The following is a 27,188-nucleotide window of genomic DNA, read 5'->3' on the forward strand; positions in this document are numbered from 1 at the left end:
CTAGATATGAGCTAGCCAGTGATAATCATTCCACTGACGAGGTCTGCGACTCACTGCATCCGGAGTTTAGGACTGAAACCAGGTAGGAAGAAAAGGAAAAGGGGTAGTTTCGGGCCGGGAGAGCCGAATAACACATCGCCGGCTTCCGGGGATTCAGGGCAGCATTGAGAAACAGCAGACGGTCTTCGGAAGGGCGAGCATCCATTATATATAATTTGGATAGACAACCACTGCTGTAGTGGAACCCTAAACATGTCAAGAAAGGTCCACAGAACCGAAGTATGCGCCGACTGCAGTGCACCAGGTACGATGAAAACTGAAACAATGCGTTGTTTTAGTCTTTGAGATGGGCTAGCTGGCGACATTGAGGTGGGACGGCGGAGGCCTGTGCCTGCTGTCAGTACAATAAAACGGCGCAGGTTCCCAGGCAGTTAGTTAGTCAGGCCTTTAAACAGAGTGAAATTTGCATTTTCAGTGCGTGTGGATAAATGAAGTGACTATAAAGTTACTTTGGTTTATTTGATAAGAATCATATTCTGTGGATGAATTTGAGTGTGGCAGATTTGTTTCGCCTGCTTGACTAGCTCGCTAGCCAGCGCAGCTAGCCAAGCAAGCAACGTTAGACGTTTGTTTTTATTTATCTTGATAGCTAGCTAGCTAACGTTACTGGTTGTGTTAACTGCCACATCTAGCTGGTAGCTAACTACCTACCTACCTAGCATGCTAACAAATGAGAAAGGGTGTCTGTCTTGTCTAACTTGAATAGCTTGCTATCACAGCTTTTTGCCTGTAAAGTTGTCTCTGTAGCTAGAACTGAGCTGGCCACACGGGCTAACTGGCTAGGTAAGTTAGCTAGTTCAATTTGAAGACGCCAGGCTAATTAGCTAGCTACATCTAGCTAGTTTGGCTTGTCTTCCTCCAGAATACTTTTATAAATGTGACGAATTCCATGTTGTAATATGTGTAGATAGTTAACTAGTGTGCTAATGTTCAGAGACAAGAACATTAGCTGAACGTTGTTACTGAGTTAGCTAGCTAGCTAGTTACATTATCATAAAATAGTAGTTTAAGCTAGTTGGCTAGCTAACGTTAGTTAACTAGCTAGCTGCCTGCAACTACCCAAAGCCAATGGGTTAGCAAACAGTGCGGCGCAGAGTAGGGGCGTTGATATTAGCACTAGCAGAGGTTGTGAATAGTGATTGAGTGAGTGCCTGTAATCTGGACCCCTGACCTGTTTAGACTGCTCCATCTGTAGGCAAAACCAAACACTTTTAGCTTGATCCTTCATGGCATTGTTTTAGTATGAGTTGCTCATAAAATCCGAAATTGACTTGCAAATCATGAAGACTACATTCTCCAACTCTTGTGTTTGTCTGAAACATTATTGTGCCCACACAACTGATGTGATGGCATCCTGGCCTTGCACATTTAGCCCCACCTGCCCCAATGTTTTGGGGAGGAGGAGAGTTTGGAATGGGGGTTGGTTGGGATGGTGTGCATGGCAGCTGCTCTCTCCCTCACAGCTGCTCTCCCTTCAGGAATGTGTTTCTGCTCTGTGAGCCTCTTCTGCACTATCCCAGCTGATTTATGACACTCCTGACCATCACTCCTCTGCAGTTACCTGCGTTAGCCTGGCCTGCCTGTACACCTACTCTGTGTGTGCACTGTGCACTTTATTACTTAGTCTACCATCAGCTTTCTGCAGCCCCGGCGGCCCCTCCCCTTCTGGGCAGTGGCAGCTCTAGCAAGCTGCTGACCACACCACTAGTGTGTGACTCCTTGCAACCCTCCACACTGGAATAGCTACTGAACTCATAAACAACCTCCATATTGTGGTAGAAGTCATATAGCCACTATAGGCTATTTGTTACTGCCAGTATGCTCATAAGGCCTTTTTGTTTTTCTGTTATAATATGATTAGAGTTTTATGGGTTGTGATGGGCACCACAGCATGTGGTAGAATGCTAGACTGAAGAGAGGGCTATAGCCTTCAGTAGTGTTGGCTGTAGATATAGTGGTAAAAGAGAGTGGCCCCATATGCGCTGTGTCTGCCTGTCTGTGTGAGTACATGCGTATGAAATCACATTAGGCACTGCACACACTAAGTGGAAGTAAGTGTGGAAATGGTGAGGAAGAGCAATGGGGCTGTTCTGTGAAGCATGAATTATGACGAGATTTAACTTTTAGTGTCAATAAATTGAACCTATATCAAGGAAGAGGCCTGCTTCCCACTCTTAACATTTGGTTTAGCGCTCTGCTTTGTTCTGCTCAGCCATGGGTACAAACCCAACAATTAATTGCTGCTTTTCATAGATTACAATATTTGAAAACCATAGGCATGCTTTGTTGAGTATTGCCAATAGCTATTTGTTTCAAAATTGTCCCTCAAGAACAGATCTCTCTCTGCATGTATTTATTCTGCACCAGCCCAATCTCTTAGGCTTGGCTCTTAGGCCTACCAATTGAAGAAAAAAACGAATGCTCCATCTAGTTCCTCTGACATTTGCACGTTAGCTTAGCCTAATTGTAGCAGGATCCTGAGGGTGTAGGCTAACCTTGCCCCAGCCATATTTTTTTAATATTTATTTTTATTTCACCTTTATTTAACCAGGTAAGCCAGTTGAGAACAAGTTCTCATTTACAACTGCGACCTGGCCAAGATAAAGCAAAGTAGTGCGATAAAAACAACAACACAGAGTTACATATGGGGTAAAACAAAACATAAAGTCAAAAATACAACAGAAAATATATAAACAGTGTGTGCAAATGTAGCAAGTTATGGAGGTAAGGCAATAAATAGGCTATAGTGCAAAATAATTACAATTACTATTAACACTGGAATGATAGATGTGCAAGAGATGATGTGCAAATAGAGATACTGGGGTGCAATGAGCAAAATAAATAACAATATGGGGATGAGGTAGTTGGGTGGGCTAATTTCAGATGGGCTGTGTACAGGTGCAACTGATGCTTAAAGTTAGTGAGGGAGATAAGAGTCTCCAGCTTCAGAGATTTTTGCAATTAGTTCCAGTCATTGGCAGCAGAGAACTGGAAGGAATGGCGGCCAAAGGAGGTGTTGGCTTTGGGGATGACCAGTGAGATATACCTGCTGGAGCGCATACTACGGGTGGGTGTTGCTATGGTGACCAATGAGCTAAGATAAGGCAGGGATTTGCCTAGCAGGGATTTGCCTAGCAGTGATTTTATAGATGGCCTGGAGCCAGTGGGTTTGGCGATGAACATGTAGTGAGGACCAGCCAACAAGAGCGTACAGGTCACAGTGGTGGGTAGTATATGGGGATTTGGTGTGATAGACTACATCCAATTTGCTGAGTAGAGTGTTGGAGGCTATTTTGTAAATGACATCGCCGAAGTCAAGGATCGGTAGGATAGTCAGTTTTACGAGGGCATGTTTGGCAGCATGAGTGAAGGAGGCTTTGTTGCGAAATAGGAAGCCGATTCTAGATTTAACTTTGGATTGGAGATTCTTAATGTGAGGCTGGAAGGAGAGTTTACAGTCTAACCAGACACCTAGGTATTTGTAGTTGTCCACATACTCTAGGTCAGACCCGTCGAGAGTAGTGATTCTAGTTGGGTGGGCAGGTGCCAGCAGCGTTCGATTGAAGAGTATGCATTTAGTTTTACTAGTGTTTAAGAGCAGTTGGAGGCTACTGAAGGAGTGTTGTATGGTATTGAAGCTCATTTGGAGGTTTGTTAACACAGTGTCCAATGAAGGGCCAGATGTATACAAAATGGTGTCGTCTGCGTAGAGGTGGATCTGAGAGTCACCAGCAGCAAGAGCGACATCATTGATATACACTAAGAAAATAGTCGGCCCAAGAATGGAACCCTGTGGCACCCCCATAGAGACTTTCATAGGTCCAGACAACAGGCAACTCCGATTTGACACATTGAACTCTATCTGAGAAGTAGTTGGTGAACCAGGCGAGGCAGTCATTTGAGAAACCAAGGCTATTTAGTCTGCCAATAAGAATGCGGTGGTTGACAGAGTCTTGGCCAGGTCGATGAAGACGGCTGTACAGTACTGTTTATTATCGATCACGGTTATAATATCGTTTAGGACCTTGAACGTGGCTGAGGTGCACCCATGACTAGTTCGGAAACCGGATTGCATAGCGGAGAAGGTACAGTGGGATTCGAAATGGTCGGTGATCTGTTTGTTAACTTGGCTTTCAAAAACGTTCGAAAGGCAGGGCAGGATGGATATAGGTCTGTAACAGTTTGGATCTAGAGTGTCACCCCCTTTGAAGAGGGGGATGACCGCGGCAGCTTTCCAATCTCTGGGGATCTCAGACGTTACGAAAGAGAGGTTGAACAGGCTAGTAATAAGGGTTGCGACAATTTCGGCGGCTAGTTTTAGAAAGAAAGGGTCCAGATTGTCTAGCCCAGATGATTTGTAGGGGTCCAGATTTTGCAGCTCTTTCAGAACATCAGCTGTCTGAATTTGTGTGAAGGAGAAGCAGGGGGGGGCATGGGCAAGTTGCAGCGGAGGATGCAGAGCTGGTGGCCGGGGTAGTGGTAGCCAGGTGGAAAGCATGGCCAGCCGTAGCAAAATGCTTGTTGAAATTCTCGATTATTGTAGATTTATCGGTGGTGATAGTGTTTCCTAGCCTCAGTGCAGTGGGCAGCTGGGAGGAGGTGCTCTTATTCTCCATGGACTTTACAGTGTCCCAAAACCTTTTGGAGTAAGTGCTACAGAATGCAAATTTCTGTTTGAAAAAGTTAGCCTTTGCTTTCCTAACTGCTTGTGTATATTGGTTCCTAACTTCCCTGAAAAGTTGCATATCGCGGGGGCTATTTGATGCTAATGCAGTACGCCACAGGATGTTTTTGTGCTGGTCAAGGGCAGTCAAGTCTGAGGAGAACCAGGGGCTATATCTGTTCTTAGTTCTGTCTTTTTTGAATGGGGCATGTTTATTTAAGATTGAGAGGAAATTACTTTTAAAGAACAACCAGGCATCCTCTACTGACGGAATGAGATCTATATCCTTCCAGGATACCTGGGCCAGGTCAATTAGAAAGGCCTGCTCGCTAAAGTGTTTTAGGGAGCGTTTGACAGTGATGAGGGGTGGTCGTTTGACCGCGGACCCGTTACGGACGCAGGCAATAAGGCAGTGATCGCTGAGATCCTGGTTGAAGACAGCAGAGGTGTATTTAGAGGGTAAGTTAGTCAGGATGATATCTATGAGGGTACCCATGTTTACGGATTTAGGGTTGTACCTGGTAGGTTCGTTGATAATTTGTGTGAGATTGAGGGCATCTAGTTTGGATTGTAGGATGGCCGGGGTGTTAAGCATATCCCCATTTAGGTCACCAAGCAGTACGAACTCTGAGAATAAATGGGGGGCAATAAATTCACATATGGTGTCCAGGGCACAGCTGGGGGCTGAGGGGGGTCTGTAGCAAGCGGCAACAGTGAGAGACTTATTTCTGGAAAGGTGGATTTTTAGAAGTAGAAGCTCAAACTGTTTGGGCACAGACCTGGATAGTATGATAGAGCTCTGCAGGCTCTCTCTACAGTAGATTGCAACTCCACCCCCTTTGGCAGTTCTATCTAGATGGAAAATGTTGTAGTTGGGGATGGACATTTCAGAATTTTTGGTGGCTTTCCTAAGCCAGGATTCAGACACTGCTAGAACATCAGGGTTGGCGGAGTGTGCTAACGCAGTGAATAACTCAAACTTAGGAAGGAGGCTTCTGATGTTAACGTGCAGAAAACCAAGGCTTTTACGGTTACAGAAGTCAACAAATGATAGCTCCTGGAGAGTAGGAGTGATACTGGGGGCTGCAGGGCCTGGGTTAGCCTCTACATCACCAGAGGAACAGAGGAGGACTAGAATAAGGATACGGCTAAAGGCTTTAAGAACTGGTCTTCTAGTGCGTTGGGTACAGAGAATAAAGGGGGCAGATTTCCGGGCGTTGTAGAAAAGATTCAGGGCATTATGTACAGACAAGGATATGGAAGGAATTGAATGACTAGACTGTGTGGCCAATGGTTCTCTTTGTGCCCACTGAACTCTGGACTTGTGTAGTATGATGATCTCATTACCACCTAAAGGCACAATTGGGTGGTACTGGAATTTTAAAGGTCAGACTTGTATTTAGGCTATACAGTATGACGCTAATAATAAAGGCGTTTCTTTGCGTTTTGTTGATTTCATGGTCCCGAGAACTCCTTTTTAGAGTGTCATTGAAACTTCACGTCAGACAAACTGTCAACCTATTCCTCACTCTCACAGTAGGCTATTTGATTATTTTAAATGTGTGCAGTAAATAATAATGTCAAATATTAGGCCTAACTTTATTACCGGTAAAACAAAGCTATAGGCCTAATGATGAACCTGAGATGAGCTAGGCCTAGTAGCCAGTTGTCAGAGGTGGGTTTTTGCTAAATAGCCTAAGTTGTACACACCTGACCCTCCCCCTCTCCCTCCTCTCTCTCACTTTATCTTTCTCTCTTTCTCTGTGTTTTCAGATCCGGGCTGGACCAGCATCAACAGGGGCGTTCTGATCTGTGACGAGTGCTGCTCGGTGCACCGCAGCCTGGGACGCCACATCTCCATCGTCAAGCACCTGCGGCACAGCGGCTGGCCCCCTGCACTGCTGCAGGTACCTGGGGGGGGGGACAAGATGGGGGCTGGGCTGGAGGGGGAGTGGGCACTGGGGATCATTACTGATGGGTGTAGAAGTAGCCTAGTAGCCCAGTATTTGGCAAGCGGCTAAATGACAAGTAACCCACGTCAACCAATCTATTAGACCTATACCTGTTTATTACAGATTTATAACATGTATATCCATAAACTAATAATTAACAGTTTATAAACTACATATAAATTAGGGCTGGGAATTGCCAATATGATATGTATTGCGATTTCACGATTCTATATGTATTGCGATTCGATAATACGATTTTATTGCGAAATGAATGTTCCAAACATATTGCTCACTATATGTCTGCTGCAGAGAGACGAGCGAACATGGAAATAAAAGTGCTGAAAACATGTTGGCTCACTATTTAAAAAGAAGATGAACAAGCTATAGCACAGGCACAGCTGACTAGCGCTAGCTAACGCTACCTAGAAAAACAATTAAATCAAATCAAATCAAATTTTATTGGTCACATGCGCCGAATACAACAGGTGCAGACATTACAGTGAAATGCTTACTTACAGCCCTTAACCAACAGTGCATTTATTTTAAACAAAAAAAGTAAGAATAAAACAACAACAAAAAAAGTGTTGAGAAAAAAAGAGCAGAAGTAAAATAAAGTGACAGTAGGGAGGCTATATATACAGTAAAATAAAGTGACAGTAGGGAGGCTATATATACAGGGGGGTACCGTTGCAGAGTCAATGTGCGGGGGCACCGGCTAGTTGAGGTAGTTGAGGTAATATGTACATGTGGGTAGAGTTAAAGTGGCTATGCATAAATACTTAACAGAGTAGCAGCAGCGTAAAAAGGATGGGGTGGGGGGGCAGTGCAAATAGTCCGGGTAGCCATGATTAGCTGTTCAGGAGTCTTATGGCTTGGGGGTAGAAGCTGTTGAGAAGTCTTTTGGACCTAGACTTGGCACTCCGGTACCGCTTGCCGTGCGGTAGCAGAGAGAACAGTCTATGACTAGGGTGGCTGGAGTCTTTGACAATTTTGAGGGCCTTCCTCTGACACCGCCTGGTATAGAGGTCCTGGATGGCAGGGAGCTTTGCCCCAGTGATGTACTGGGCCGTACGCACTACCCTCTGTAGTGCCTTGCGGTCAGAGGCCAAGCAGTTGCCATACCAGGCGGTGATGCAACCAGTCAGGATGCTCTCGATGGTGCAGCTGTAGAATTTTTTGAGGATCTGAGGACCCATGCCAAATCTTTTTAGTCTCCTGAGGGGGAATAGGCTTTGTCGTGCCCTCTTCACGACTGTCTTGGTGTGTTTGGACCATGATAGTTCGTTGGTGATGTGGACACCAAGGAACTTGAAGCTCTCAACCTGTTCCACTACAGCCCCGTCGATGAGAATGGGGGCGTGCTCAGTCCTCTTTTTTTTCCTGTAGTCCACAATCATCTCCTTTGTCTTGGTCACGTTGAGGGAGAGGTTGTTGTCCTGGCACCACACGGCCAGATCTCTGACCTCCTCCCTATAGGCTGTCTCATCGTTGTCGGTGATCAGGCCTACCACTGTTGTGTCGTCGGCAAACTTAATGATGGTGTTGGAGTCGTGCCTGGCCATGCAGTCATGGGTGAACAGAGAGTACAGGAGGGGACTGAGTTGAGGATCAGTGTGGCAGATGTGTTGTTACCTACCCTTACCACCTGGGGGCGGCCCGTCAGGAAGTCCAGGATCCAGTTGCAGAGGGAGGTGTTTAGTCCCAGGATCCTTAGCTTAGTGATGAGCTTAGAGGGCACTATGGTGTTGAATGCTGAGCTGTAGTCAATGAATAGCATTCTCACGTAGGTGTTCCTCTTGTCCAGGTGGGAAAGGGCAGTGTGGAGTGCGATAGAGATTGCATCATCTGTGGATCTGTTGGGGCGGTATGCAAATTGGAGTGGGTCTAGGGTTTCTGGGATTATGCTGTTGATGTGAGCCATGACCAGTCTTTCAAAGCACTTCATGGCTACAGACGTCAGTGCTACGGGTCGGTAGTCATTTAGGCAGGTTATCTTAGAGTTATTGGGCACGGGGACTATGGTGGTCTGCTTGAAACATGTTGGTATTACAGACTCAGTCAGGGACATGTTGAAAATGTCAGTGAAGACACTTGCCAGTTGGTCAGCACATGCTCGGAGTACACGTCCTGGTAATCCGTCTGGCCCTGCGGCCTTGTGAATGTTGACCTGCTTAAAAGTCTTACTCACATCGGCTACGGAGAGCGTGATCACATAGTCGTCCGGAACAGCTGGTGCTCTCATGCATGCTTCAGTGTTGCTTGCCTCGAAGCGAGCATAGAAGTGGTTTAGCTCGTCTGGTAGGCTTGTGTCACTGGGCAGCTCGCGGCTGTGCTTCCCTTTGTAGTCTGTAATAGTTTTCAAGCCCTGCCACATCCGACGAGCGTCAGAGCCAGTGTAGTATGATTCAATCTTAGACCTGTATTGACTCTTTGCCTGTTTGATGGTTCGTCGGAGGTCATAGCGGGATTTCTTATAAGCGTCCGGGTTAGAGTCCCGTTCCTTGAAAGCGGCAGCTCTACCCTTTAGCTCAGTGCGGATGTTTCCTGTAATCCATGGCTTCTGGTTGGGGTATGTACGTACGGTCACTGTGGGGACGACATCATCGATGCACTTATTGATGAAGCCAGTGACTGATGTGGTGTACTCCTCAATGCTGTCTGAAGAATCCCGGAACATGTTCCAGTCTGTGCTAGCAAAACAGTCCTGTAGCTTAGCATCTGCGTCATCTGACCACTTTTTTATTAACCGAATCACTGGTGCTTCCTGCTTCAGTTTTTGCTTATAAGCAGGAATCAGGAGGATAGAGTTATGGTCAGATTTGCCAAATGGAGGGCGAGGGAGAGCTTTGTATGCGTCTCTGTGTGTGGAGTAAAGGTGGTCTAGAGTTTTTTTCCCTCTGGTTGCACATTTAACATGCTGGTAGAAATTAGGTAGAACGGATTTAAGTTTCCCTGCATTAAAGTCCCCGGCTACTAGGAGCACTGCATCTGGATGAGCGTTTTCCTGTTGATTAATGGCCTTGTACAACTCATTCAGTGCAATCTTAATGCCAGCATTGGTTTGTGGTGGTAAATAGACAGCTATGAAAAATATAGATGAAAACTCTCTTGGTAAATAGTGTGGTCTACATTTATCGTCCAAAATAATATTGCGATATGTAACTATCAATTTTTTCCCCCCATCACTAATATAAAGTAAGTGTTACCTGGCTGCTGGTCATATAAGATTTGAGAATACTTTTGTTAGGAACTGGCTTTTTTAAATTTTCTTTTTTTGTATTTTCACTTTATTCAGACAGGAAGGAAATGAGTGGGGAGGGAGATGCAGAGAGTGGCGCTGGGGTCGGGATTCGCACCCACGCTTGGTGGTGTATTTTTATTTTTATTTTACCTTTATTTAACTAGGCAAGTCAGTTAAGAACAAATTATTATTTACAATGACGGCCTACACCGGCCAAACCCGGACGACGCTGGGCCAATTGTGCGCCGCCCTATGGGACTCCCAATCACGGCCGGTTGTGATACAGCCTGGAATCGAACCAGGGGGTCTGTAGTGACGCCTCAAGCGCTGAGATGCAGTGCCTTAGACCACTGTATAGTGTTGCAGGCGGTGGCGTTACCCACTAGACCAGCCTCAGGCACAGGAAGAGGCTTTGATTAGCTCTAAGAGGACGTTCCAAGCAAACATTAGATCATTTCATGTTAGGGCTGTGTTGTCGTGTGTCTCACCAGTGTGTGTGTGTCTTTGTCTGTGTGTGTGTGTGTGTGTGTGTGTGTGTTTTAGATGGTGCAGACCCTGGCCAGTAATGGGGCTAACTCGATTTGGGAGCACTCCCTGCTTGACCCAGCGCAGGTGCAGAGCGGCCGCAGGAAACCCAACCCACAGGACAAAGTCCAGTAAGTTTTTTTTATTTATTTCACGTTTCACAACATATTTCACGATACGTCAGATGAGAACCAATTCTCATTTACAATGATGACCTGGGTGAAAACATTCCCCGCTTACCTATAGTGTCTGTTTGTGGAACTCACTCTCCCCCACCAAGATCTCAAGAGATGTATTTTCACTCTGTCAATTGTTATAGTCCGATCAGGCTAATAAGCTTATGTGTTAGATGCAGCTCAGCCTTGGGTCATTAGCTAGTATCAGACTTTATGGGATCAGAGAGGATTATGGGATCAGAGAGGATTTACCCCTCGGCGTCTCCTGCAGCAATGATTCATACATACAGTTGATGTCTTACCCAGTTTGTCCCAACCCTCTCCTCTCTCTGTTTGTGTGCGCGTTTGCACAGCCCCACCAAGTCCGAGTTCATCCGCGCCAAGTACCAGATGCTATCCTTCGTCCACAAGCTGCCGTGCCGCGATGACGACGGTGTTACCACCAAGGACCTCAGTAAGGTGAGGCCCCACCCCCTCAGGTCAGGGTTCAGAGGGTGACGTCCTTCACAGGCTGGGCTCGTCCACTCATGGCCATGGCTGGTGGGCCGGGCTGCCTCCCACTGAGGCTCTACACACACACACACACACACACACACACAGAGAGCCTGCCTTTCTTCTTCTCTCCCCTGTAGGCAGGAAGGAAGCACCTTAATGACACCACAGGAATAACTAATGGAAGCCACTGTGTGGATCTATTAAACACCACTAATGAGGGGATTCACAGGGTCTCTCTCTCTCGCTCTCCCCCTCTCTCTCAGCAACTGCACTCCAGTGTGAGGACAGGGAGTCTGGAGACATGTCTACGGCTGCTGTCCCTGGGAGCACAGGCCAACTTCTTCCACCCGGTGAGACTTATACCACACCCACCCTCCCACCCCCTGTTACTGCAAATTACCCACTTTCTCACCACATACACTCACAACCCCGCTATAGAGCATCGGTCCAATCGGTCTATCCTGTGTCCGTGCTCCCATAATTCCCTATTTGAAGTAATGATGTGTGTGTGTCTGTGTGCGTGCATGTGACTGTGTGTCTCTGTGTGTGTGTGTGGTTGTCCTCTCAGGAGAAGGGCACCACTCCACTCCATGTGGCAGCCAAGGCAGGCCAGGTTCTGCAGGCAGAGCTGCTGGTTGTGTACGGAGCTGACCCCGGAGCCCCGGACATCAATGGACGCACACCCATGGACTATGCCAGGTAGGCTACAACAGAGGTCTATTCATTAGTGTACACTGTTGCGAAACGTTTTGCAACGGAAAATGTTTTGCAAGGAAAACAAGGGTTTCTTATTGGACAAGTTCAGGTAGTCCCTTCCCGTTTGGCCATGTTTGTTTTTGTTACTTGTGAATACACCCCTGGTTCACTCTTTTTGAACATAGTATACATACACACACAGTTTTGTGTGTGACTGTCATAAGGTAGTCAGTGTGTTTTTTTGTTGCTGCTGTATTGTGTCAGCAAGCTGTGTCATACAGTTGAAGTCGGAAGTTTACATACACTTAGGTTGGAGTCATTAAAACTTGTTTTTCAACCACTCCACACATTTCTTGTTAACAAACTATAGTTTTGGCAAGTCGGTTAGGACATCTACTTTGTGCATGACACAAGTAATTTTTCCAACAATTGTTTCCAGACAGATTATTTCACTTATAATTCACTTATAATTTACATACACTAAATTGACTGTGCCTTTAAACAGCTTGGAAAATTCCAGAAAATGATGTCATGGCTTTAGAAGCTTCTGACATCATTTGAGTCAATTGGAGGTGTACCTGTGGATGTATTTCAAGGCCTACCTTCAAACTCAGTGCCTCTTTGCATGACATCATGGGAAAATCAAAAGAAATCAGCCAAGTTCTGGTTCATCCTTGGGAGCAATTTCCAAACGCCTGAAGGTACCACGTTCATCTGTACAAACAATAGTACGCAAGTATAAACACCATGGGACCACGCAGCCGTCATACCGCTCAGGATGGAGACGCGTTCCGTCTCCTAGAGATAAACGTACTTTGGTGCGAAAAGTGCAAATCAATCCCAGAACAACAGCAAAGGACCTTGTGAAGATGCTGGAGGAAACAGGTACAAAGGTATCTATATCCACAGTAAAACGAGTCCTATATCGACATAACCTGAAAGGCCGCTCAACAAGGAAGAAGCCACTGCTCCAAAACCGCCATAAAAAAGCCAGACTACGGTTTGCAGCTGCAGATGGGGACAAAGATCGTACTTTTTGGAGAAATGCTTGCAAGCCGAAGAACACCATCCCAATCTCTGGCTTGCAAGCCGAAGAACACCATCCCAATCGTGAAGCACGGGGGTGGCAGCATCATGCTGTGGGGGTGCTTTGCTGCAGGAGGGACTGGTGCACTTCACAAAATAGATGGCATCATGAGGAAGGAAAATTATGTGGATATATTGAAGCAACATCTCAAGACATCAGTCAGGAAGTTAAAGCTTGGTCGCAAATGAGTCTTCCAAATGGACAATGACCCCAAGCATACTTCCAATGTTGTGGCAAAATGGCTTAAGGACAACAAAGGCAAGGTATTGGAGTGGCCATCGCAAAGCCCTGACCTCAATCGTATAGAAAATGTGTGGGCAGAACTGAAAAGGCGTGTGCGTGCAAGGAGGCCTACAAACCTGACTCAGTTACACCAGCTCTGTCAGGAGGAATGGGCCAAAATTCACCCAACTTATTGTGGGAAGCTTGTGGAAGACTACCCGAAACGTTTGACCCAAGTTAAACAATTTAAAGGCAATGATACCAAATACTAATTGAGTGTATGTAAACTTCTGACACACTGGAAATGTGATGAAAGAAATAAAAGCTGAAATAAATAATTCTCTCTACTATTATTCTGACATTTCACATTCTTAAAATAAAGTGGTGATCCTAACTGACCTAAGACGACAGGGCATTTTTACTAGGATTAAATGTCAGGAATTGTGAAAAACTGAGTTTAAATGTATTTGGCTAAGGTGTACGTAAACTTCCGACTTCAACTGTATATACAGTTATAGGATCTGATCGTTGTGTTTGTGGCAGGCAAGCGGGCCAGGTGGAGCTGGCAGAGCGGCTGGTGGAGTGTCAGTACGAGCTCACAGACAGGCTGGCCTTCTACCTGTGTGGCCGACGCCCTGGTAGGTGACCTTTTACCCCTGCCAAGGACCTTACAGAGGGCTCAGAGTTGAAGCGATAATCAGCAATCAAGTCGTTGAGATCTCGCTCGGTGGGTGTATCCTTCAAACAGCTATCATGACGGCAGTTTTGTTGTTGGCCAATGTCAGAGCTGGCTAACAAGAGCTGCCTGCCCTCTCCCTACATTTGCATAATATTGGGACATTTTCAATTCTATTCACTAGTTCTCATCGGCGACCGCTAAGTCGCTGTGTTTCTCTTTGTGTCTCCTCCTTCCATTGAACATGACTGGTTGGTGGTTGCTAGGTCGCTGATTACCGCTCCAAGTATGGACCCACTGTTAGGCCTAACTAGTAAGGCGTCTTTCACCCAATGAATGTTTTACACAATACAATGACTTCACTCCATTTTACTCTATCCTGCAGATCACAAGAATGGGCATTATATAATTCCTCAGATGGCTGACAGGTAAGTGTCGAAGGGTCATGTGTTCAGGGTCAACATTGGGTGGGAGGGTGTGGGGAGTATATTTATAAATCTGCATGGTGGTTGATATTTATTATACATAGGGGTGGTTTTTCAGACACAGATTAAGGCTAATCCTGGACTAAAAAGTGTTTTCAAATGAGATTCTCTATTGAGCATGCTTTTTAGTCCAGTATTAGGCTTAATCTATGTCTGTAAAACCACCCAATAATGTATTTTTGTCTTTCACGTGACATGATATTCTGACAATGCCTTTGATTGTCTGGAATCTACAATGAAATGTTATGAATACCATGTAATATTCTGGGACAATTGAAGTGGCTAGGTGTATTGCAGTGTTTTGACCAGTAGGTTGTGCCCTGCCGTTAGTCAGTCTGTACTGCTAGAGAGAGGAGCGAAAGCCCCTGGCACACTAATGATGCTGACTGCATGTCTGTCTGCTGAGCTACAACAGACTTCTACAACACTGTTCTTACTGTACTGTATTATACTCTGTACTATACTGTACCATACTCTGGGAGTCTACTCTTGTGAGCAGTGGAGAACTAGTGGCGGTATTCACAAAGTGTCTCAGTAGCTGATCTAGGATCAGTTTTACCTTAGATAATAATTCAGACGATTTATATAGACTGAGGCGGACCTGATCCTACATCAGCACTCCTACTCTGAGACACTTTGTGAATATGGGCCCTGGTGTTTATGGGGTTTATCCCCCTCCCTCTCTCTCTCTCTCTATTGCTTTCTACCTGTCTCTTTCTTGTCTCGCTCACTCGTTTTCTGTTCTCTCCATCTTTGCTGCGCTTGTGGAGGCAGAGCTCGCCCTAAGTGCCCGACACAGAGGTATCTCTCTTTTCTCTTTCGCTCTCACTCCTTCAACATCCCCCCTTTTTTCCTCTTTTATCCCATGTGCTCATCATCTTCTCGCTGGTGTTAGGGAAGGAGGGAGGGATTCCTGTAATATTCTGTCTACCTTTTTATATAGTAGTATTACTTTTAGGATGTCTTGATTCAATAAACAGTGATGAGAGCCCTTTGCTTTTAAATAGGAGGCTGGTATTTTATCCCATTATCAGGTTGGCTACTGTATCTAGACCACCAGGACTCATTTTAGATAATACAAGTACTTATGCCTATCGTTTTGATTGTTGTCAAACTGAAATTGAAGGAGCTACAGGTAACTGCCAAAATAAAGGAAACACCAACATAGAGTGTCTTAATAGGGCGTTGGGCCACCATGAGCCAGAACAGCTTCAATGCACCTTGGCATAGTTCAGGGGTAGACAACTCTAGTCCTGTTTTTCATTTCACCGACCTGGAAGATCAGGTGTGTTGAATTTAGGCAATCACTGAACTGATCAATTAGCTTAGTTGGTTAGGTGTGGTGCCTAGTTGGAAGAAACTCCAGCAGTACCTGCGGTACTCCAGGAACAGGGTTGCCTACCCTTGGCATGGAACTGTATTGGAGGGATGCGACACCGTTCTGCCTCAAGAAATTTCCCAAATGTTGGGGTTTCTGTTGATGGTGGAAAAAAACGCTGTCTCAGGCGCCGCTCCAGAATCTCCCATAAATGTTCAAATGGGTTGAGATCTGGTGACAGACTGCCATGGCATATGATTACCAGCGTTCTCATGCTCATCAAACCATTCAGTGACGACTTGTGCCCTGTGGATGGGGACATTGTCATCCTATGAGGGCATAGCCAAAATAATGGCCTGCCCAGCATTTCTATACATGACCCTAAGCATGATGGAATGTTAATTGCTTAATTAACTCAGGAACCACATCTGTATGGAAGCACCTGCTTTCAATATACTTCTCTCATTTACTCAATTGTTTCCATTATTTTGGCAGTTACCTATATATTTTACCTGATTATCTGGCATGGCCCTCGCTCCATGACCTGACGACCTCCTGTCTCACCCCTCCCACCGTTCCATCTCCACCTTTCTCTCCTCACCCCTCTCTCTCTCTGTTCGTGTCTGTGGTTGTTTCATTGTGGCATTGTGTCTGTCTGTCTCTGCGTAGCCTGGACCTCTCAGAACTGGCCAAGGCAGCTAAGAAGAAGCTGCAAGCGGTGAGTAGTGCTGGGTGGTCAAAGGGTAGGGGCCTTGGGTTAGAGTTAAGGCTTTATCTGTCTGGTGGACTTCCTGGGTTGTGTTCATTAGGACACAAGGCAAAACATTTTGAAACGTTTTCAATAAATAAAAAAAAAAGAGCATTTCTTATTGTCCAGGTATCCCTCCCTTTTTCAGTGTGTTTTCTTCCATTTGGTGCCTAATGAGCACGACCCAGAACGCGAGCTGATCTGATAATAAACTGAAGCAGTGGGCCATGTCTGTATCAGTGACACTAATTGTCTATGACAGAGGACTATGACTTTCTCCATTTCCTGTGTATGGTATAATCAATTCTCCTTTGGCCCAGGCAGCAAAAGGACTGAGCCCTTTAGTGTAGTGCTACTGTTTGTGTTGACAGTACTGCTGTACATGATTGTCCTGCAGGTTGGACTATTATTCTAACCGTGTGTGTGTGTGTGTGTATATATTTTTCCCTCGCTGGTATTTGCTCTATTGGCATGCATTGCTTATGTTTGTCTTGGTCTTGTGTACACTGTATGTATCCCATACATTTCCTGTGTGTGTGTGTGTGACAGCTGAACAATCGATTGTTTGAGGAGCTGGCCATGGACGTGTATGATGAAGTGGACCGCAGGGAGAACGATGCAGGTGAGACTCCTTCTCCTCTCCTGTGGAACCCATCCCCTGCTTCTCCCTCTCCTCCACCTCTCTCTAGATCTCTCCATCCTGCGCCTCGTTCTGTCTTTGCCTTTTTGAGTCATGCAATCGGTTTGGGCCACTCTGGGGGTGCGTCCAAAATAGCATCCCATTCCCTACATAGTGTACTACTTTCCACCAAGCCCTGGTCAAAAGTAGTGCACTATAAAAGCAATAGGGTGCCATGTGGGACACAGCCCCAGAGTTGGCTGTTCCCGGGAGAAGGAGTCACTGTTTAGAAAGGAAACGCATAAACAAAGTCTGTAAAAGGGCACTGGGTGAGGTCTAAAACTAGAGAGGGAGACAGAGTGGGAAAGAAGGAGCGAGTGAGAAGGAGAGAGCGAGTTGGTGAGGAAGAGTCTCTCTCTTTCACTCTCCTCCCTCGCTCTCTCAGAAGCAGGAACAGTCGCAGACTGCGTTGTCTGACAGAGACTCTCCGCAGGTAAGCAGGATGGGGTAGAGGCAGAGAGCTGGACACACACACAAGCACATACACACATGCATACACACACAGCTCTAGGTATAACAGGACATTCTAGGAGGAGAGAATGTGTAAGTCTGTAACTGTTCTGTGGTCTGTTCCAGTGGAGCGTTGTACTGTGTGTATGTGTGGGCGGCAGGCAGGGTGTGTTGCTGTGTGTGTTCCAACTTCCAGCTGAAATGACCTTGTTTCTCTCTCACTCACACATCAATGTATAATATCTCTCTCTCTTTCTCTCCTCCTCTCTCCTTCCTCCCCTTTTCCCAGTGTGGCTGACGACTCAGAACCACAGTACTCTGGTGACGGAGCGCAGCGCGGTGCCCTTCCTGCCTGTCAACCCCGAATACTCAGCCACACGCAACCAGGTAACCACCACTACTTCTATCACACACACACAAAACAAACGAAGTAATGTTTGATGACTGCCAGCAAATGCTCTAATATCTTAGTTCCAATGCGTATTTATCCTTCTCCAACTGCTGCGTAGGCTTAGTGATAACAGCAGGCTGAAGGTGATGCTAGTCACAGAGACACAGGCAGGCAGTAGAAGGGACTATCGGGAAAACCTCAGAGAGCACGACAGATTTTTAAAAGGGAACAAAAGAAGAGAACAGAAGGGCAGACGAAGAAAGATAAAGTCTGGGCTGAAATGGAGCGGGAGGGAGCGAGGGATGAAAGATCACATTCTATGAATAGTTTTGTGGCTGCACTGGGATTTCTGAGCTTCTGCCCTGGCTATAGAGATAAAGAGACAGAGACAGAGAGAAAGAGAGAGAGAGATTTTCCAGCTGTGGAGGAGAGGGGAAACGAAAGGGGGTGTGTGTATGATTGTGGCTAGCTCATTGGCTAGCTCATTAGTGTAAACATAGGCCTTAACACAGCAGCACCCTCACCACAGTGAGATCCCCAGCTAGGATTGGATTGAATAGCGTTGGAGACAGCTGACTGGTCAGTGGTAGTGTGTTTGTTTCATGCAAGAGCGACTGAGGGAGAAAACACAGACGCGCACACACAGAGGCTGAGGAAAATGGATTGTGATGACCGTGTGCTCACGGTTGGACCGTGTTTAGAATTGAAACCACATGGATACAAAGCCTGTATTTTTGTCCCCTTATGCAAACACAAACATGCAAATTGCAAGGTGCAATGTTTAGTGTGTTTGTGTGTGACTCTGTTACTATGATCAACTGTAGCCCCTATGACTGTGCTTTTCCACACCACACCACATGACCAGTGACCACAGGACTGCAGTACCAGAGACTGTGACTCCAATTGCTTGAATAATACACCAACAATGTCTGAACTCATTTTGCTCCTGTAAACCTATGTCTATGCGTCGGAGGGTTTTTGAGTACTCAACTGCCTCTTTTTCTCTTTCAGGGTAGACAGAAGTTGGCCCGTTTCAACGCTCGTGAGTTCGCAACGCTAATTATCGACATCCTGAGTGACGCCAAGAGGAGGCAACAGGGGAAAGGCCTGAGCAGCCCTACTGGTGAGGGAGGGGAGAGGTGTGGAGGAGGAGAGGACCGAGGAAAGGAGGAGAGAGGACAGGAAAGGAGGAGTGAAGGGGAGGGGAGCAGAGGGGAGCAGAGGGGAGAGGAGAGGGACTGAGCCAGTTCAAACGCGGTGTTTATGAATTAAATGTGCTCTGGACATTAAGCTGTTTTAGCACGCACTTCAGTCAATCCATCCATTGCAATGTTTGAGTGAAAAGGAGAAGTTACTGAGATGTATTTTAAATGGCGGGGTTGGGGTTGCCTGGTTGTGTCATGGTTAGGTCATCACTAGTTGAGTTGAGCTGTAGTTATCCTGATTTTTCTGTGTCTCAATCTCAATACGTCTTTCTACGATTCCTCACATCCTATCTCCTCGCCTCCTTCTCAACCGTATTCGAGGAAAAGGTCAAAGTTCCCTCCCCAAGGACATTCTTCTCCAATGCATTTTGAGAAGGAAGCGAGGAGAGAGTATGTGAGGAATCGAGGAAAGATTAATTTAGATTGAGCCAGGGCCTATGTTGTTGCTCTGATCCATCCCTGTAGACTCTAGTCTGGACCTGGGGGCCGACGACGACCAGCATGACTACGACAGCGTAGCGTCGGATGAGGACACGGACAGTGAGCTGAACACTCAGAACAACAACAACACACAGCGCAACAACCGGGCCAAGGTAAGGAGTGAAGGGCACAGAAGGATGGCAGGGTTGTGTTCATTAGGCATCAAACAGAAGCAAACAGGGCCAAACGAGGAGGGACCTACCTGAATTTGTCCAATGGGAAACGTTTTGCACCAGTTTGCACTAATGAATACACCCCCTGGGTTGTGTTCACTAGGCACCAAGCAGCCTGAAACAAAGTGAAAGGGGGAGGTACTATTCAAACTGGCCTAATAAGAAGCGCTTGTTTTCTTTTTCCATTGCAAACCATTGTGCTATGTTTTTCTCTACAGGCCAACATACCAAAGTATTCCCCTTAAACCCAGTATATAGATGGATAAAATGTGTACTGAGATAAATGGAGGAGGGAAGGGGTTGAGCAAAGTGACCAGGAAGGGGTCCTGTGCTCCCAGTCCTGCTTTGAGTTATTAGAGACCCTTCAGATCAGGGTCCATACGTATCAAGCGTCTCAAAATAGAAGTGCTGATCTAGGATCAGGTCCCCACTGTCCATGTAATCATATTCATTGTGATCTAAAAGGCAAAATTGGTCCTAAATCAGCACATAGTTCTTCTTAGCTTCTTCTAGTGATTGCAGTATTATCCCCAGCAGCCAGCAGTATCTTCCTCCCCGCCTGTCCCAGCATGCCTTGCGGGAGAGGCAGTGCTGCTACTGCTGCCACATACTTCCACAGTGACATCACAGCTATTCTGGGTCTCCAGTCAGAGGAGCATTGTTCTACGAGCAGGGGAGGAGAGGGAGGGGGGAGGAGGGGAGAGGGCGGGGGAGAGGAGGGGAGAGGAGGGGAGAGGAGAGGGGGGTGGAAACCCTGTTAAAACAGGCACCCACAGCCACAGGGTGTGGTGGAAAAGCTGCTGTAAAATGAGAATTGAAGGTCTACTGTGTGAAGAAGCTCTGTTCTGGTGTGATACAGACAGGAGCTCTGTGCTTCTCCGATATGGCTGAGCTGTGAATGGATGTGGATGCTGTTCATAGTCATTTCCAGTTGAGAAGAGATTTCTCAAATATGGTTTGAGTGTTGAATGTGAAAATATAGTTATTTTAAGCTGTGGTCAGACTTCTCCATATACTGCTAAGAGTGATGATGAAATCGAGTGCCGCTTATTGCTCAGACAATAGCCCACATAAACGACTCCAGAATGCTTGTGTGTGTGTTTTTAGATTGAGCGTTTTAATTATATTTCTATGTTGTGTCTGTCCCCTCAGAGCATGGACTCGTCGGACCTGTCGGACGGGCCCATCACGCTGCAGGAGTACCTGGAGGTTAAGAAGGCCCTGGCTTCCTCCGAGGCTAAAGTTCAGCAGCTGATGAAGATCAACAACAACCTGAGTGAAGAGCTGCACCGGCTGCAGAAAGAGGTAGGGAGAGGAGATAAAGATGGAGGTATGGACGGGAGGAATGGATAGAGGGATGGATGGAGGGAGTAGAGAGGGAGAGAGTTAGGTCAAGTAGTAGGGAGGGCAGGATGGAGGGAAGCATGCATGGTAGAAAGACGGGAAGAATTTCAATATGTCTAAATGTTGATGTGTTATTATGCACCAAGATGTGCTTTTCTAATTATATTTTTCCGCAAGTTAGTGGAAGATGGATCCTTTCTGCCTCAGTATATTAGTGTGTTATCACTATCAGTGTTGGTCTACTCTGTGCCCAGAGCTGTCCTTATACTGTAATAAGCTAAGTGTGCAGCTCAGAACAGTATCTGTTAGTTTTGGTGTAAGCAATGCAGTTTGTTCTTCAGTGTGTCAAATATCAGGTTTCGTTACTTTGTCACTTTGTTTTGGTTCCGTCTCCATGGTGGTGGTGTTGTTTTGTTCTCATGAATGCCTGAGCTATTGTCCCATGTCGATCCCATCACTCATCACTCATGTCTAACACAAGGAGAAATACCAGCCCCTAGACTCACACAAATGTCAGCCCCTGCACACACACTTGGAAAATGCACAGTAGTTCTCTTCCAGTGTTGATAGTTTGACAGGTACATACAGGTAAAACAATAACACAGTGTGGGCTAGAGCAGCAACCCCCCCCCCCCCGTACACCTCAATAAACCATGCATGTGTAGTTCTCTTATTTTCCAAAATTCTAAAGATCAACCCCTAGTACTGCCAATATGTATGTTTATTTGGTTAAGAGAACCCAGCATGTAGTTATACCCACTAGATCCACCGACTAGCCAGTTTAACCCCTAATATCCACCCATCAGTATAGCCTATAGATAGCCTATAGACTCCCTTTATCCCCATTATAGTCTTACCTCCATCCGTACCTAGTATGTGGCTAGCTAAATGATGCTCCCTGTACAGTACCTGTGTATGTGGATGCTTCTCCGTGTGACCTTTGACATATTCAGGTGACCCTCCCCCGTCCCCACCTCTCCCCGTAGATCTCGCGGATGCAGACGGAGAACAGTGCGTTGCGGGGGGGCCAGGTCGGAGGAGGAGGGGGAGCTGGCGGTTTGGGAGGCGGGGGAGGAGGCAGCCCGGCACATTGGCCAGGGGGGGTGAGAGGCGGGGGAGGTAGGGGAGGGGACCACTCCAGCCTAGCCATGTCCTCGGCGGCGCCCGCCCACCGGAGGGACAGACAGGCTTTCTCTATGTACGAGCCAGGGGCCGCCACCCCCAAGCCCCACTCCCACTCCCCGGGCCTGGACTCCCTGACGGACCGCCTGCAGCCTCTGCACCCCAGTGTAAGTGTGAGCAACGCTACGGCCCCCAGATGGTGATGGTGATGTACCACCTGCCCTCCCTGTCTCTACTGCTGCCTACCTCCTTTACTGCTGTCTGGCATGCACACACCGCTCACCAGTGGAGTGCTCTTCCACTTTAACCCCTAACATTTGACCCCCAGCCTCTACCGCTGGCTCTATGCTTTCTGGGCCAGATGCTGCACGCACCCGCCCCAAATACACTCTCACACACACACACACACACACACACACACACACACACACACACACTGCTTAGCCCCTCTACTGAGCCTTCGGCACTGTAGCAAATCACTCTTCGCCTCCACTCACTTTACATGAGTTTATCTCTGATTGAGGCTTCTTTGTGTGTAGAAAGTCATGTTTTTAAGCTAATATGGCAGGTAGCTTTCCCACCATTGATGAGTGAAGATGTCCTAACCTTAGACACTCCCGTATCATAGCTTTCCCATTCCCTACCTCTAGTGTGTGCAGCACAAGCATGAGGAATGTTAGTGGTTTGACCTGCACTGTTAGCCAATAGCCATACACACTTCTCAATGGATCCTTCAAGGCACTGTGTCAGTGTCAGTTAGTCACTGACCCACTCGGTCACAGTGGAACTAAGAGGGCAGGCAGACCTACACGAATGTCAGCAGTGCTTGGATCACCTGTTGGGTGTGTTGACAAACAGTGGCAATTCAACATGTGGAAATGAACAGAAAATGACGGCTGATGTTCTGTGGTCAGAGGCGATAGGACGGCCACCTGCTGCGCACCAGCTGCACACGGCCACCGTTCGTGTTAGTCTGTCTGCGCTCTAAGCTGATGCAATACTTACGCACGCACTCACTCTCCCCTGCTTCCAGCCACTCTGACTGGTATGGGACTTGCATAGGAAGCCAGGAGGTAAAGTCAGTCTGTCTGTCCATCTGTCCTGACTCCTGTCTCTGTCTGTCTGTTGCTCGCATTCTGTGTACATCCATCTGTCTATCCTGTCTGTCTTTGATTGTGCTCATTGTTGCATCCAACCTTTACATTCCATTATCCATGCGGGTGATGCAAAATCCCAATGGATATATCAGTTTGGTTTATCCATGCATTTTTCCATGTCTCTTTTTAGTTTGTATTTTGTAGGGCATTAGCAAATGCACAATTTCTTATTGTGTAGTTTGTTAATGTTAAAAAAAACTAATAATTATAGAACCTAGAGAGTTCTATATGCTAGGATATATCTAGATAAGTTGTTTACTATGTGTTTTTTCTGTGTATGTCTCGCATTGATGCTAATAAGGCATTTATAAGTAATTTTTTATGATGATATGGCTATACTGTATATCATTAATTTAAAAGTAAAAAAATGGATTTACCAATCCCAGATTGCCCCTTTTAAAAGTTGTACAGTTTGGGCCACACAGTGGTAAAACCCAGTGCTCTGTTGAAAAGCACAGATGACGAAGACTTCATTGTATGGACATTATTTGTGTATCATACAGCATATGCCAGCATACAAATATTCACATAGATGATCAGTCTTCATCTAGTTAGCTCTCCACTATAAAACAGTGAGTCCAAGAGTGTCCTACTGGCCATACTCTCTGGGATAACTCACAGCATAGGCCCTTATGTCAGTGAGCTGTGTCTAATTGTGCTGACTGTCTGGGCCTGCATAAAGTGTCTCAGAGTAGGAGTACTGAGCTAAGATCAGGGACCCCCTCCCCCCCTATTTATTATCATTGTAAAAGCCGAAACTGATCCTAGATCAGCACTTCTACTCTGAGACGCTTTATGAATACGGGCCCCGGCTACTGGTCAGGTCATCTATTGTGAATGTGGCTAGAGAGGAGACGTGATGTGAGACAAGCTAATGAAAGATAACCGGCTCCTCTGTCTTCTCCTGTGAATGTCAGACAGTATGTTTGTGTGTCTGCTAATGTTAATGATGTACTCCTGTGTGTGAGTTGGTCTGGGATAGTGGCTCACTAACTACTTGGCAGGACCTAGCTCAAAACTCACACATTTCCTTTGAATTCCAGTCAACTTGGGTTGTACTCTCACTGACTACATTTTCAGTATAAGCCTGTCCTGGGGAAAGTTGTTTGGCTGTTGAGTTTTAGTTAGTTATTTGACAAAACAATTCTAATTTGACCTCGACATATGGGCTAGTATCTCCCCACACAAAGCTGAGCTGACTCTGCTCAAGAATGGATAGCGTATCCTAGTGTTTGATTGGAATCTTCCTACTAAACATAATTGTCAGGCGGTGTTCCTTCTGCGGTTCCTCTGTTGCTTCTCGTCCTCCTCTGAGTTCCTGTCCCGTTCTGTCCCACCTCCAGGTGAGGAAGGGGGGTCCTGGCTGTCCGACACCCTATGGAGGACCACACCTCTCTGGCTCAATGGAGATGGGGAGATACATGGTGAGACTGGCTGGCTGTCGCCCTCCTTTACAGTTGGTCAACTCATCTGTGACTTCCAGGCTACTTCGCGACCAACCCCAGACCGTGACGGCTGAAACATTCAGTGGCGTCTTATGAATGCTGACACTGTTTTATACACCAATATGAGCTGATACATTGCTGAGGATTGTATATTGTGGCTTAGTGTAATTGTTTGTGTGAATGGCTTGCTATTGTTTGGTTAATAAATGCCTTGCCATACTCTCACTGATGTCTGCCTTTAGAATCACTACTGCTACCATTGATGCTGATAAGGTGTTCTGTTTGTCCACAGGGCCCTAAAGGAGAGAAACACGGCAGTGGTACTGATAGTGACTATGACAACACTCAGACATATGAGCTGTCGCTAAGGTAAGTCTGGGGTGGTGGAGGGATATCTAGAGCAGATGGCTGGCCAGTGACCGGGTCATTCTGGAGTCTCCCCCAACGTGTAGCGGGGGCAGACAGGCCGGGCTCGAGGGTCTACCTAGACATCTAGCAGACTGGCTGACTTAGTCTTTGTCAAGGACATATTTACTGTGGTGATTACTTCAGAGATGCTTACCTCTCTTCTCATCTCAATGTGGGAATTGCAGGCTAATGTAGAGATTGTACTGATTTTGTGTGTGTCCTACAGTAGGGGGCGCAGCAGTGAAGAGGAGGGCCGGGGGGAGTCTGAGGAGTGGGGTGGGGGTGAAGGGGGTGAGCCAGACCCTACCCTGCCCTGCACCGAAGACGTCATCCTCAAGACGGAGCAGGTGACCAAAAACATCCAAGAGCTTCTGAGGGCCGCACAGGAGTTCAAACACGACAGGTAGGCCCTGACTACGAGACTCACTCCATGACACAGTCGGGTGAGGCTTACGTTGCATCTGGTGGTAACAAGAGTTTGGCTTACGTTGTATCTATGGTGGTAACTTGAGTTTGGCTTACGTTGTATCTATGGTGGTAACAAGAGGTTGTCTTATGTTACCCAGTTTCATTCCATGCTCTGAGAAGATCCACTCTGCTGTCACTGAAATGGCCTCTCTCTTTCCCAAGGTAAGGTTTTGCGCTCTCTCTCTCTCTTTCTAGAATTTCCTTAAAGATTCCGTATTGTGTGAAACTGCCACCACCAGTTGTTGTTATTATTATTGTTGTTGTTTTTGTTGTTTATTATTACAACAACAAAGAAGTTGCTTCAAACAACTTTTTTTTTTATGCATGATAGAACAGCAGAATATGTACTGCACATTTTTTGGGGACCAAATATGGATTGTAGCTTTAAGCAGTAAGTGTTGTCTCCCCTCAGCGGCCTGCTCTAGACGCCGTGCACTGCTCCCTGCGCCTCCTGGCGTCCAGCGCCTCCCGCCTCCAGGTGGAGTGTCGCAAGGCGGCACCCTCGGAACTGTCAGCGCCCGCCGTCGACTACCAGCTGCTCACCCAGCAGGTCATCCAGTGCGCCTATGACATCGCCAAGGCTGCCAAGCAACTGGTCACCATCACCACCCGCGAGAAGAAACATTGACGGGGGTAGAGAGGGGACGGACAGGGGAGTGGCAAGGGGGGCTGCAAGACTGACAAAGGGAGGGGAGAGGGATGGTGGTAGCATCGTTTTCCAAGCTTCCTAGTCAAGTGATGAACGAGACTTGGAAGGTTGGCATCGCGAGGGAGAGGGAAATGCCAGCCAAGGGGAGAAGCTATATTGGCTGCAGACCGAAAAGATCTCTGAGGATGAATAAAGATGAAATGAGAGGAATTGAAGGTAGAGAATGAAGAGCGGGGGAAGACCAGGTGGTAATATTATATTACAATGGAACGAAGCTGAGAAATGGCTGCAGCTCTCACCACTAGACTGAGAGAGAGCAGTTCTGCGGGGGAGGGGACTCTAAGGAGGAAGAGGAGTGTGGACCATTGAGACAGTAATCACATGCAGGGGATGGACACAGCAGCTCAGCTCTCATCATCTCACTATGATCTCACTCCATCGTTCCTTTGGAGAGGGGGGGGATCCCTTCAACACCCCTCTCTGTGCAGCGCCTCAAACCCTCATGAGACAGAGGCAGGCTGGACCTTATTCTTTTCATGTTTTTTTTTTGGTTTCGTTTTTTTATACCAATCTGTTGGCCTGTACCTCTGGGGACAAGAATGACTGATTTAAGAAAAAAACACTTACACTGGAATTATTGTGATTATTATTATGCCCATTGTTTTGTATTATTTTTACGGACATGAATTACATTATCATGTATGTTTATGTTTATTTTGAAGTCGTCTCATGTATGATGGTTCCTGTTTAGAGGACCAGGGAGAGCTGTGAGAATACTCGCTCACCTTCTGTCTGACTGGATCTTTACACATGCACACACACAAACACTAACTTGTGAAATGGTCCTCAAACACTCCTGGAGCAGTCCAATTC

At 46.6% G+C, this 27,188-nt stretch overlaps 1 protein-coding gene across 1 annotated transcript; it reads left to right on the forward strand.

Annotated features, from left to right (window-relative positions):
• Window positions 1-27,029, forward strand: LOC311101711 (ARF GTPase-activating protein GIT1-like). Its single transcript, XM_084142870.1, has 20 exons — window positions 1-304; window positions 6,497-6,630; window positions 10,460-10,572; window positions 10,971-11,076; window positions 11,376-11,462; window positions 11,681-11,811; window positions 13,661-13,755; window positions 14,179-14,221; window positions 16,266-16,314; window positions 16,894-16,966; window positions 17,763-17,860; window positions 18,876-18,987; window positions 19,535-19,662; window positions 20,875-21,027; window positions 22,053-22,355; window positions 24,689-24,769; window positions 25,083-25,159; window positions 25,425-25,601; window positions 25,765-25,828; window positions 26,079-27,029. The coding sequence occupies exons 1-20, from the start codon at window positions 253-255 to the stop codon at window positions 26,292-26,294; spliced, it is 2,292 nt and encodes a 763-aa protein (XP_083998996.1). The 5' UTR covers window positions 1-252; the 3' UTR covers window positions 26,295-27,029.
• The last annotated feature ends 159 nt before the right edge of the window (window positions 27,030-27,188 follow it).

Source organism: Coregonus lavaretus (genome assembly GCF_964263955.1).
Source record: "Coregonus lavaretus genome assembly, chromosome: 26".
Lineage (NCBI taxonomy): Eukaryota > Metazoa > Chordata > Actinopteri > Salmoniformes > Salmonidae > Coregonus > Coregonus lavaretus.